At 46.1% G+C, this 14043-nt stretch overlaps 1 protein-coding gene across 4 annotated transcripts; it reads right to left on the bottom strand.

Annotated features, from left to right (window-relative positions):
* Positions 1-9109: 9109 nt before the first annotated feature.
* Positions 9110-12370, bottom strand: LOC122046211 (putative pentatricopeptide repeat-containing protein At3g25060, mitochondrial). Of its 4 annotated transcripts, none has more exons than XM_042606788.1 (3): positions 9909-12370; positions 9586-9652; positions 9110-9508 (listed from the first exon to the last, which is right to left on the bottom strand). In XM_042606788.1, exon 1 carries the CDS (start codon positions 12005-12007, stop codon positions 9971-9973), a length of 2037 nt encoding a protein of 678 aa, XP_042462722.1. In that variant the 5' UTR covers positions 12008-12370; the 3' UTR covers positions 9110-9508; positions 9586-9652; positions 9909-9970. The 4 variants fall into 4 exon arrangements, with proteins under 4 accessions (XP_042462722.1, XP_042462721.1, XP_042462720.1 ...); XM_042606787.1 differs by having other exon boundaries at positions 9605-9652; XM_042606786.1 differs by having other exon boundaries at positions 9110-9652.
* Between the last annotated feature and the right edge of the window lie 1673 nt (positions 12371-14043).

Below are 14043 nucleotides of genomic sequence, written 5' to 3'. Positions count from 1 at the left end.
AGTCAAGCTAAATCCCACAAGTGCATGTTCGGGGCAAAGGAGGCCATTTTAAGTGGGTACATAGTGCGGGAATCGAAGAAGCAAATCGGAAGGTGAAAGCTCTACAAGACATGCCGCCTCCAAGAAATACAAGGAAGTGCGCGTTTGACGGTCGGATAAGCGTTGTCGGTTATCTCAAACCGCCGTGGAGCCTACCATTCTTCAAGATCCTGCGCAAGGCTACTAAGTTCCAGTGGGATGAAGAATGCGATCGAGCGTTCGAAGAATTAAAGACATATCTTAATTCTCTGCCTATACTTGCCAAGCCGATTGGGGGTGAGTCACTTTATATTTATCTGTCTTCAACTGAGCATGTTGTAGGCTCAGCACTTGTGAGGTCGAGCGGCGAGGAGCAGCCGGTGTATTTTCTAAGCCACATTTTAAAAGATGCTGAATCTCGTTACACCGGGCTCGAGAAGTTGGCCTTTGCTCTGGTTTTAGCCGCTCGGCGCCTCCGTCCATACTTCCTGGCGCATACTATCATCGTCAAGACCAATAGCCCGCTCGACCAGGCGTTATTAAACCCAGAAGCGTCCGGGCGGCTCATCAAATGGACGACGGAGTTAAGTGAATTTGACATCCAATACCAGCCCCGCTCGGCGATCAAAGCGCAATCCTTGGCCGATTTTGTGACTGAGGTGCAAAGCCCGGAGCCGGAAGCTATGTGGAGGATATATGTGGATGGGTCATCCACTCGGCTCGGTAGCGGGATTGGAATATTGTTGCTCTCCCCTCAAGAAGAAAAGATGCACTTATCCGTCCGGCTGGATTATAAAGCTACCAACAATGAAGCAGAGTACGAGGCCCTCATAGCTGGCTTGCAGGCAGCTCGGCATGTGGGAGTCGGTCGGGCCAATCTTCACTCGGATTCGCAGTTAGCCGCTCAGCAGCTTTCTGGCACCTTTGAAATCAACAGCGCTCGGCTGAAACTCTACGCCGAAGCCTTCGAGAAGCTCAAGGCTGATTTTAGAGAAGTTATTGTACAGAAGATACCCAGAGCAGAAAATCAAGCAGCCGATGAGTTGGCCAGACTAGCAAGTTCTATAACGTCGGTCGTTATCCCGAAGTCAATTGAACAAGTATCTTTGGTGGCACACGTCGACCAGAGGGAAGGACTTACGTTTCCGAGCGACTGGCAGGCACCCATCATAGAATTCCTCCGCTCGGGCGTCACACAATCCAGTGAGAATGAAGCCCGGCTGCTAAGAAGGAGGGCTGGTCGGTTCACACTCATCGGCGATCAGCTTTACAAGAAAGCTTTCTCTCGCCCTTTGCTGAAATGTGTGAACTCGGAAGACGCGGAGTACATCCTCCAAGAAGTTCATCAAGGGTCATGCGGAGGACATCCGGGCGGACGATCGCTGGCTAAGAAGATACTGCTGGCCGGATACTTTTGGCCGACCTTACAAATAGACGCCGCTCGGACAGTATCTACCTGCCTTTCATGCCAGAAGTATCACAACTTCTCCCACCGACCGACCGAAGAAATGAAGGCGTCAAGCGTTTCATGCCCGTTCGACCAATGGGGAATGAATATTGTCGGTCCATTTCCGATGGCGACCGGGCAGAGGAAATTCTTACTAGTGGCGGTAGACTATTTCTCCAAGTGGGTGGAGGCCGAGCCGCTAGCAAAGATCACTGAACAAATGGTTAAAAAATTCATCTGGCAACACATCATTTGTCGGTTCGGCATCCCTCGCCGACTAGTGTCCGACAACGGGCGGCAGTTCACAGGGAGGATGTTAGAGGATTGGTGCAAAAGCTACGGCATTGAGCAACATTTCACATCCGTGGCCTATCCTCAGAGCAACGGTCAAGCTGAAGTGGCCAACCGGGAAATTCTCCGTATTCTGCGCGCTCGGCTCGACCATTCGGGAGGAAGTTGGCCGGATGAAGTGCCGAGCGTCTTGTGTGCCATCCGAACGACGCCAAAAGAAGGGACAGGAGTCACACCGTTCCATTTGGTATATGGCGGCGAGGTGGTCATTCCGGTCGAAGTCGGTGTCGAGTTCGTCCGGATCCAGTGTTACGACGAAGGCAACGCCGAGCAGAGGAACATGGAGCTGGATTTGGTTGACGAAGAACGAGCCAAGGCATCCGTTCGGCTGATGGCATACCGGCAACGGATGAAGCAAAACTACAACCGGCGCGTCATTCCCAGATCATTCCAGGTCGGCGATCTTGTCTGGAAGAAAGTCAAGCCGGTCGGCGATGTCGGCAAGCTGGAAGCTCCGTGGGCGGGTCCCTTCAGAATCATCGAAAAGCTCCGCTCGGGCGCGTATTATTTGGAGGATGAGGCCGGTCGGCAGCTAGATAGGCCGTGGAGCGCGAACCACCTCCAGCCTTACCGGGCGGGGTGAAAGGTGCGCCAATGTAAATAATCCTGTGTACTTTTTTCGACTATATACTTGAAATGCAGAAATGAAAAATCGGAGAAACAAATACAAGGCATCGTCAACGGAACCGAAGGCCAAGGCCGCTCGGCCTGGTAAGGAGTTAGCCTTGAAAGACCGACGAGCCCCGTCGTTAAAGATCGAGAGCCGCGCCGACCGGCTATAAATATCCGCGCCGACGAGCCCCGTCGTTAAAGATCGAGAGCCGCGCCGACCGGCTATAAATATCCGCGCCCGACGAGCCCCGTCGTTAAAGATCGAGAGCCGCGCCGACCGGCTATAAATATCCGCGCCAACGAGCCCCGTCGTTAAAGATCGAGAGCCGCGCCGACCGGCTATAAATATCCGAGCGAAAGACCGACGAGCCCCGTCGTTAAAGATCGAGAGCCGCGCCGACCGGCTATAAATATCCGCGCCGAGGACCGTCGTAGATCGACGCGCCGGCCGGCTATAAATATCCGCGCCGCGAGCCCGTCGTTAAAGATCGAGCCGCGCCGACCGGCTATAAATATCCGCGCCGACGAGCCCCGTCGTTAAAGATCGAGCTGCGCCGACCGGCTATAAATATCCGCCGACGAGCCCGTCGTTAAAGATCGAGAGTCGTGCCGGCGACTATAGCGCCGACGAGCCCGTCGTTAAAGATCGAGAGCCGCCGACCGGCTATAAATATCCGCGCCGACGAGCCCGTCGTTAAAGATCGAGCCGCTGACCGGCTATAAATATCCGCCCGACGAGCCCCGTCGTTAAAGATCGAGTCGCGGACCGGCTATAAATATCCGTGACCCGTCGTTAAAGATCGAGACCCGACCGGCTATAAATATCGGCGAAGGCCGGAGCCCGTCGTTAAAGATCGAGAGCCCCGGCTATAAATATCCGCGCCGACGAGCCGTCGTTAAAGATCGAGAGCCGCGACGGCTATAAATATGCGCGCCCGACGAGCCCCGTCGTTAAAGATCGAGAGCCGCGCCGACCGGCTATAAATATCCGCGCCGACGAGCCCAGTCGTTAAAGATCGAGAGCCGCGCCGCGGATATTTACGGCTATAAATATCCGCGCCGACGAGCCCCGTCGTTAAAGATCGAGAGCCGCGCCGACCGGCTATAAATATCCGCGCCCGACGAGCCCCGTCGTTAAAGATCGAGAGCCGCGCCGACCGGCTATAAATATCCGCGCCGACGAGCCCCGTCGTTAAAGATCGAGAGCCGCGCCGACCGGCTATAAATATCCGAGCGAAAGACCGACGAGCCCCGTCGTTAAAGATCGAGAACTGAGCCGGCAGTCTACAAATCTCCGAGCGGAATACCGACATGCCCCGTCGTTAATGATCGAGAGCCGCGCCGTCCGGCTATAAACACCCACGCCGTCGAACTCCGACTTTAATGTTCCGACGTTCGATCGACTCTGCGTTCCGCACGGCTCATGGTTCAAAGGTCCTTGTCGGCTGGTACGGGCGATCTTGGTCAGCAAAGCGGAATGTTACGCGTACGGAATATCTACCCGATCGGATGGGTATCACCAAATACTTCGTCCAAAAGGCCTTTCGATAATTAGCGAGCGGGCAACGTACATATTAAGTGGAAAAAGGATGGGGCAAGAATATAGAGTGCGTGAAGGGAAAGCATTGCATTCAAAATAAAATCTCAGGCCGGGCGGCCCGAGTACAAAAAGGACCATATTTATCCGAGCGGCCAAATTACAAAAATTACTCTATATAATCGTAGAGGGTCTTGGGATGGTCTCCAGAAGCGCCACCTGATCGCCAGCCGGAATATTAGTGAGCTCCGGAAGCAGGCCCTTCGACTTCAGATAAGTCATAGTGGCCGTCATGGCCAAGTCGAAGGCTGTGTACATCCGCTCGCATATTTTCTCCGAGAATTCGGGCGACCGGATGTAACCTTGTCTTAGAGCAGCAACCCGACCCGGCTCGGCCTCCTGGTACTCTTTGAAGGCCAATTGAGCTGCAGAGAGGGATTCCTGCAGAGCGGTCAGCTCATTCTTATACTTGGTCGCTTAGGCCGAGCGGCTTACTTTCTCCTGGTCGAGCTGATCCATCAACTCCTTGACCTTTAGCTCTAGGCCCCGAGCCTCCACATTTTTCTTCTCCAAGTCAGTTATGGCCGTATTCTTCCGAGTGGTGGCCAAGGTAAATTTTTGGTCGAGCGACTTGACCTGCCGCTCGAGCTCGGCCAGATGATGAGCCTGGTCGGCTGTTTTCTTCCGTTCGGCCTCCAGCATGTCTTGAGCCTTCTTCAGCTCCTTCTGCAGCTCAGAGTAGGATGGTCCCTGAGAACCGGACGGACCAACCGCTGCCTTCAATTGGCGCAGCTCTTCATCTACCAAGGCCAAGCGGTTACAAACCCAAGTGCCCAACCCAAGTGCTTACCGAAGCCGGTCGGGAGAGGAGTCCGTATAGGACTCAGCCCAAAGATGTACATCACTCCCTCATGGAGAAGTTTGTTGATGTCAAGTCGCAGACCGGCCAGTATGTTTGCAGCGTGGAGGTAGTCCGGTCGGGTCTTGAACTTCTTCAACTCGGGAGTAGGAGGCAGAGTGACCTGCCACTGGGTCGGGAAGTCTGCCTGATTGGGCATGCGGATATAGAAAAAGTAATCCTTCCAATGTTTATTGGAGGTAGGAAGTTTGTTGAAAAAGACCAAGCTGGGCCTAGCCTGGAACATGAAGGTGCCCGGCTCGGCTTGCTTGGGGTAATAAAAATAAAAGAAGACCTCCGGTCGGAGGGGGATGTTGTGAATCTTGAACAAAACGACGACACCGCAGAGCGAAAGACACAGAACGCTCCGCGCGGCGGTCGGTGAGGCCGAGCGGCAGGACCAGCTAAGCGAATTTCGAAATCCTCTGAGATTTCGAAATTATCGGCCAGAATATCGAAGTCCCGCTGTTCGAATCGGGACTGCATGGTGGTGTACCATGGGCCGAGCGATTGATCTTCGGGATGGGAGGAGCTGGCCATGGGCCGTTCGGGAAGAGTTGAAAGAGAAAAAAAAAAAGCAGGAGAAAAATAGTAGCAAGGGAAAGGAAGTTTCAAGGATCGAAACTGAGAAAGAAATGCTGAAGAAACACCGGAAAGGAAGAAGGAAAGATGTAAAACCTTGCTGTGGGAAAAGGAGACCAAAGAAAAGGCGCCGGAGAGCGTCGGAGAGCAGAAACGAGATCGCCGGAGCTCCGAAGCACTGGAGGCAGTGGTCGAGAACGCAGAAGCAAACGAGGGAGAGAAGGAAACGAAGGCTTTATAGGGCGGAGGCCGGCCGGCCTCCACCGTTGGATCCAGGTCACGGGAATCAAAGCGTGCATCTCGCCGTTCATTTCGAATCGCTTCGATCGCATCAAAACACCATGCCGCCGCCACCGTAGGCTGATGGCATTACGCCACGTGGCGTTCTACCATTCGGAGCATTTAATGAAAGCATGCTCAACCTTAATGTCGGAGATTGGCGCAAAACCCGAGGAGATCCGGTGAATGCCATTGTTGATTTGTTCAAGGCCATCTCTGCGATAGGCCGATCGGAGTATATTAGCACGGAGGAGCTGTCCGGCTAGATTCGCAGTCCAGTCAGTCGGACAATTCGCCTCCTTCGACTAGACTTGAAGGGGAGGCAAGTGATCCGGTTGTAAGAACAGGGGACCCCCATCCGGTGGAGTCAACGCCACGTGGAAGTCAAAGGGGCGGTGGTCAAAGGTGCCCTGACGGAGTCAGGGTTCCGGCGCTCAGTGGACAGATTGCAGGGCCGATCAGACGGCACACTCGGCCAAAGACAGAAGGAAACATACTGCTACTGGTCTCCACAGAACACGCTATTAAGAATCCCCCAAGTAAATCACCGTATACGCCCGGCCGGACTCCGATGAAGCCGGCCGCCCGGACTCCATGTCGGGAGCAAGGGAGAAAGACAAGGGACGTCTCTCTGGCAGCGGACATGTTCAGGCCATACTCCGAATCTTATGTCAGGAGGCTCCGTTGTCCCATCAGGGACATGCTGGTACGGTAGCAGTATGGGTCAGGTAAGCTCACTGACAAGCCCATACTGGGGTATGGGCTGAGGGCACGTGTGTGCCTCGATCAGTGTGCACACACTCCTTCCCAGCTCTATATAAGAGCTTGCAGACCTTCGCCGCCGGGGGGTTTTTTTCTCAGGTATTCTACGATTCTTGGAGCCACTTTCTTGCTGTGAGCTTTGCCTGACTTGAGCGTCGGAGGGTCGTTGCCGGGAACCTCCCCGGCCCGACTTCTGTGCAGGATCGTCGGAGCGTCGTGCATTTAGCCGGAGATCCACAGTAACAGCAGGGGAGCGCTAAGTGCCCAGCATCCGTTGGTTCAACATTCGGGCAGGATGAATACTATTCAACTCATTATAGAAATTATAAAATCATAACTATAAGTGTTATAATTATAAACAGTTGTAAGTATAGTAACTACAGAACTATTAGAACATGATTTTATCGTATTCATATAACTGCCCAATTGTGTCAGGATTTAATACGTGTACCGGAAGGTATTTATTTCATTTTAAGGAGTTGGTGGGTTGATCACCCTTTAGATTAAAAAAAAAGCAAAAAAAATCAAAATAGGATGTCTCTTTTGATAATTTAAAAATAAAGAGACATCCTTTTATTTTTATCCAAAATATTTTATATATAATATTTTTGATTTAGTCAGGATATGACTATAAATAAATTAAATATTTATAAATAAATTTGATATTCAATTTGATAGATAAATAAAAAAAACTTTTAAAATAATAAATAAGGGAGAGTTTGGTCCTATTTTCATTTTCATTTTCAGAAAATAATATTTTCCCATTTGTTTGAAAAATAATTTTTTCGTATTTTTCATTTTCTTATAAACTGTTCTATCTTTTTTAAAAATCAACATAAAAAATATAAACTAAATATATTTTTCATTTTCTAAAAAAATAAAAATAGAAAATAACATAGAAAATATAAACCGCTCTCCATGCTTGTATTATAAACTTAACAATCAATGAAATAAGTTTCAAAATATAAAAAATTTCAAACATGTTTGAATTTAAAATTCGGTAATATATAAATAAATCAAGCCCAAATCAAATTCGAACCAAATTCAACTTATACAAAAGAAATCAAGCCAAACTTAGATAACCATTTCAATGATTTAATTCATTTCAGACTGCTCGGCTCGGCTCGAAACAAACTTGAATATCACAAACAAAACTTGACGCTATTTTACAGCGCTGGCTGAGGAGTATATTCTGGTTAAAACAAAATATAAAAAAGGTTGTGGCTTGGTGCCAAAAGAATGTCTAGAATTTCAAGCATTGATGGAGGAATTAAGTCGAACAAGTTGTGGTTGTTGGGAGGGTAACGTCGAATTGTCCTCTTCGCGCAGGGTGGCCAATCCTGTCTCACCAATGATTCATCAGCTGCCCCATGACAACATAATCGGCCTTGCAGTAGGTAGCGACGGTACATTTGCAAACGCTCCGAGGACTTCAACTCGCTGCGCCACCAAACGCTGAAGCGTCCACACGTGAAAGCGCCTGAGCAGACACACCAGTCGGCATATCTGATCGAAGTAGGTCGCTCTGGAAATAACTCAATGGTTTGTCGGATCGCAAGAACTGAAAAATGTTGGATAATGTAGCTGGAGATACAAATATGCTGAATTTGAAATTGCAGAATCAAAATCAATCTTATTTGTTAGATGACCTGAGCTAATGATTTTAAGCTGCAGGGCTAATTTGGCCGGACCTCCGATTGTCCGAGTAGGCTGTCGAGTCTTTGTGTCGCCAGACTACCAAGTCGGCCGAGTAGCAGATTCATCCCCCCAATAGTTACTTTGAGATTACGATGAACATTTGTTTCCTAGAACATAATGGGAAGATGGATCGAAACGTCAGTATCCGTTTACACCTCAACAATATGCAAAATAATTATTCATGCAAAATATCCACATCCATCATGTGCAAATCGTGCTCGCATACGAGTCACCTTAGGTTCAATGATCTAAGCCCTACATGTATTTGCACCTCATACATGCTCACGCGTCTCTCATATATCTATTCACAATTACAATACTTTAATCATAATACCTTTGAACTTCCACTGTGGAAGTAAAGTTCTCATATAAAATAGAGTCCTTTTTATTCGCCTCTTCTTTTCATTCACATTCTTTCCAACGTATACCTGGGCTAACAAGAAATATATATATATATACAGATTTGATACTGCGCGCGACGGCACAGTGCGCGACTGTGCGCGTCGCGCGCAGTATCAAATTTTTTTTGTTTTTTTTTAATTTTTTTTAATTTTTAAATTAAAAAATAATTAAAAATTTTTTTTACGATTTTATTTATAGGGTTCAGGCTTTGGGTATAGTGTTAAAATTATTTTTTTTTTTAGATTTTAACTATAGGGTTTAGACTTTCTAATTAGGTTATAGTGTTTGGTTTAAAAAAAAAATTAAAATAAAATTAATTTAAGTATTTATTGAATATTGTATTGTGTTTAGGGGATATATCTATATATTAAATTTTAAATAAGGAAATATTGAATTTTTAAAATTCAAAAAACAAAAAAAAAACAAAAAAAGCGCTACTGTGCGCGACGCGCACAGTCGCGCACTGTGCGGTCGCGCACAGTAACAAAACTCTATATATATATATATATATATATATTAATGGTTTGGGTCAGAACTCCCTCTGAAATTAATATGTATAATTGTCATGTTCTTCGTATGTAAGTGTGCTTAGCAGCATATGAAACCATTCATTTAACTCTGTTGCCCTCTTCCTCACCCTTACCCCTGTATTTCTCCATCCAAGTAAACTAAGCCAGTTGCAAGCTATCAGGAATTTGTTCGCCATCGGTACTATCAGGGATTCAGAATATTTCAGAATTAACTTGCCCATCACTGCTATCAGGAATTTATTCGTCTTCAGCATTGTCTCTATGAGAGCCATCATCACTGCTTGTATTGAACTTACCTTCCAACTGTCGAGGAGAAATTTGGCATCCCTGGCTATCAGCCGAACCTTTCGATATGGCCTTCCATTTCCTCATTCTCAGAAGCATCCTCTCCTCTGCATGAAACATCAGTGATCAAAAGTTTAGCAATTGCATTGTCCACTTCATTCACTGCCATTCATCCCTTTCTTACTTTCGCACTGCACTTTTACCTCTTCTTTTCACCTTCCATATGCATTGATTAAGTGAATGTCCTGAATCTGTAAAGCGCAGCCAGGAGGAAATTGCTAAAATAAGATCAGACGTACTATAAATGTTCTTGCCAAGAGTTTTTAGTTGTGAATAAGCAGGTCATCTATATCAATAAGAAAGAATGCAATTTCCTTTATGTCAGGGAAACATGTCTCAGTATTGTACAAGGTGTAGTTAGTGTATTTGTAATTTCCAAAGCCTAGAAGAACCTAAATGATCATGATCAGATAAATAAGAGATTTAAGTTAGGATAAAATTTCCAACCTTGGAGACAGTATCAGGCTGGTTTGCAGTTGTTGTCAGTTGTCGAGTGCCGCAGAATTTAATCACCAGTGATCTTTGCAGGAGCATAGTCCATTTTCAAAATGATGAAACCTTTTCACATCCCTCACAACAATCTCCCGGTTTGCTATTTTCGCAATGTACTTTATCGCTTCATGGCAATCTCCACATATTCTTAAATTCTTTATGATGACAATTCTTGTGCCAGGACTGCTATTCAGCAACCCAAAAGCAATAGCCAATCTCTCACTGTGGTTGCCTAGCATTTTCTCTTTCACTTCCTCATCCAAGTCATGGAATACAAACTCAGTCTTGGGTATGTAACCCATTTTCTTCATCTCAAAGTCCAACCTCTTCAACAAATCAATGATCTTTTCGTGTTGTGGATGGCTTCTATCCTCCATCAGGAAAGCATGAAGTTTTCCCATGATCTCCACTAAACTGTATCCAGGTACTTTTCTTCTGCCCATAGTTTTCATTGCCTTTCTTACCTCTGCTACCTTTTCCCAATTCTTTGCCGCGGCAAAAGTGTTTGAGACCAAAGAATATATGCCCAAGTCATCAGGATTTAACTCGATAACCTTCTGTGCTACATGTTGGCCCAACTCCAACTTTTTGTGATTATGACAACCAGAAAGAAGTGCCACCCAGACGGCGATTCCCGGTCCATCAGACATAGATTGGATGAGCTCATAAGCTTCTTCAACACGACCAGCACGAGCTAGAAGATCTACTATGCAAACATAGTGCTTCTCATTTGGCTCGATGCCGTGCTCCTGTGCCATGAGATTGAACCAGTGCCGCCCTTCTTCCACAAGACCGGAATGACTAAAAGCAGACAAGAGAGAGGCAAAAGTCGCGTGATCAGGCTTTAACTTAGTTTGATTCAATAATGCTAGGAAAACTGAAAGTGCCTCATTCCCATGGCCGTGTGCACCGTAGCTAGAGATCATTGCATTCCATGATATTATGTCTCTTGAGCAAACCATATCGAAGACAGCGCGAGCGCTCATGAGGGAGCCACACTTGGAGTACATGTCAATCACTGCAGTGCCCAAAATCTGGTCAAACTCGAACCTCCTCACGATAAACCCATGAACTGATTTGCCCATCTTCAGAAACCCAATATGTGAACAAGCCAAAATAGCACTCACAAGTGCAACAGAGTCAGGGCACAACCCAAATTCCTGCATTTTGATCAGCATCTGCAGTGCCTCACTGGCCAAACCATTTTGAGCATAGCCTGATATCAAGGCGCTCCATGAGACAACATTTCTACAAGAAATCCTGTCAAAGACGAACTGAGCTAGTTTCAGGAACCCATTCTTTGCATACATGTCCACAAGGCTAGTGCCAATGACAACATTCATTTGGAGGTGATGGCGTAATATATGCCCGTGAACCGACTTGCCGATCGCCATGTCGCCGAAAAAAGCACAGGCCTGTAACAGGCTGACCATAACAATCCCATCCCCCTCAAGACCTTCCTCTAGCATTCTCCTGTAGAACCCAATTGCGACGACAGGATTCCCTGCATTTGCGAACCCAGTGATCATTGTGGTCCAAGAAACGAGATCCTTCTTAGGCATTACGTCAAACAACTTCGCGGCATGGTTCATCTTCCCGCATTTCATATACAAATTGAGCACCGAAGAACAAACAAAGACGTCGTGGATGTAGCCAAGGTGGGAAGAATGGGCCACAATCTCTTGCCCGGTTCTGAGATCCATTAACTGCGCGCAAGCCTTAAGGGCGACAGTGAGCGTGGAGCTATCCGGCCGCGGGTGGCTGGCGGAGACTAAGAGGCGGTACAGGCGGAGGACCTGGCGCGGGGAGTCGCTCCGGGAGTGCGCGACGATGAGAGCGTTCCAGGTGGAAATGTTGGGGAGGGAGGCGGCGGCGAGGAGGACTGACTCGGCGGTGGTGGCGTCACCGAGGCGAGCATAGGCGGCGATCAAGTGGGCGGCAGAGTGAGGACGGGACAAGCAGCCTTCGACGGCCATGCGGGCGTGGATTCGGAGCAGCGTTTGGGTGTCGCGGCATGTGCTCAAGAGATGCACAAGATTTGACCAGAGGAGCATCGGATCACCCGCACAACCTCAAACGCAATTTCCCATTAAATAAAAAAGAAAGGATCAACAACTTCGCAGACTCGCAGGTCAAAAACGCAACTTTACCCTCCCTCCCGGAGATCTCCGATGGTTAGAAGCAGACTGTGTCGGCGTCGGCGGCCAGACAATGTGAACCGGCGATTAGAAGAGGATTGTGCTGCTGTCTGTAGGCTTGGAGCGGTCAGAAGAGGATTGCGTTCGCATCTACGTCTACGGGCGACTACCGACGGCTGCGCGCTGCGACCGACATTTGCGTGCAGTGATCAACGTCTGAGAGGATGCCTGAATACTGTGCTGGCGGCCGACGAGTGGCCGGCGACTGCGCTAGACTGTTTTCGGCGCACGGTAATTATTTTTTTTAAATAGACAGACTTATTTATTAAAAGAAGAACATATCCTCGTCTAAGTTTATTATATCTATTCCCGCAAAATTTTTGAATACGAATAGATCTTTTAATAAAAAATCTGTCTATTTTAAAAAAAAAAAAGCCCTAATCTATTGCTAGACAACGTGGTGAAACCTAGTAAACAAGGGCATTTTATCAAAAGATGTAGATAAAATATGCTATTTATTAAAAGACTTATTATGCTTTTATAAATATCAAAAGTGTATTATAAAATGTGAAATTCCTCTTATATATGTGAAGTCAACATCATATTTCCCCACTCCATTTTCTAATGCTTCCGAAGCACATTTAAATTATTTAGATTTAAAAATATCATTGATGGTTCATATATTGATGACGTCAATATATTTCTCTCTCCCTCTCTCAACTTATGCAACCCGCGTACTTTTCTTAACTTTTCGATAGCAAAAATCTTTCGCACAATTTTAGTTGTGAGATCATCCCCCCAAAAGACTACTTAAGTGTCTTTGTGTGTCCATCAGGCGACTTCAAGCATTTCCGACAGAAGCAAGTGGGTTGGGTGGTTCATCCTCTGCTGTGGAGTTTAGGGTTTCTATCAATATTCTCCTTTCATAATGGCGGAAGCAAGTGGGTTGGGTGGTTCATCCTCTGCTATTAAATTATCTGTAAAGGTATCACCTTCAAAACCATCGGATTTGCAAAGGTCGAACCAGTTGGGACAGAAACTACATTGGAATAGCGTGTTAGGTTACTTTAACAGTTTTTTTGAAACATCCACAAAGAAAGGAAGATATCATGGATGTGTTATTTTACATCATCGACACATATCAATGATCAAACAGTCCCCCTTTAGTATTTTCTTGGAAATACAAGAAATGCAGCATATTTATGGTATATTGGTCAATATATTTCAAATTTGGGATTCAAGTTTTCAAACCTTTAGATTCTCAGGTACAACTTATAATTCTGAAATTTAAGCACGAAGTAGTAATTTATTTAAATAAAATAGTTTAAAAATCGTAATATTTATTTATGTTGGTCCGTTGATGGTCTTGGTTATTGGTAAATCATGACAAATGAGGGCCTGAAATGATCTCATATCAGGCCCAACATGGGCCTAATATGATCGAATATTAGGCCTAATGTTGGGCCTGATATTAGATAATTTCAAGCCCTTGTTTGTCATGATATTATTGTATATAATATTGATACTATCGCAGAAGATTACTAATTATTTGAGTTTTTTTAGGTATATCGGTTGCCTTCACAAGAAGAGATGTTTCATTATTGCTTGGTAATGTAGACCGTGGTGCTTTAGTTTCGATAAATTCAACTAAAGCATCGAGTGACCTCTTTTTAACTTACTTTTCAAATAAAAAAGAAGTTACCAAATCAAGAATTGAGGAGTTGCTTAAATTTTATGTCAATCGTGTTGAAGAAGATGATGATGTTTTATTATTTTGCAAATTCTACATTTTGTATATATTTGTGTGTGTCTTATTTTCTTCTAATACATATAAGGTCCCTTTATGTTTTATAGATATAGTAGATGATTTTGAGAATCTTATTAGATTCAACTGGGTTGAAGTCATCTATGAATTTATGGCTCCACAATTAGCTAAGATTAGGGATATATTT

This window comes from Zingiber officinale, chromosome 2B (assembly GCF_018446385.1).
Source record: "Zingiber officinale cultivar Zhangliang chromosome 2B, Zo_v1.1, whole genome shotgun sequence".
Taxonomy (NCBI): domain Eukaryota; kingdom Viridiplantae; phylum Streptophyta; class Magnoliopsida; order Zingiberales; family Zingiberaceae; genus Zingiber; species Zingiber officinale.
Note: the sequence above shows the minus strand (reverse complement) of the source record. Positions and strands in the feature narration are given on the sequence as shown.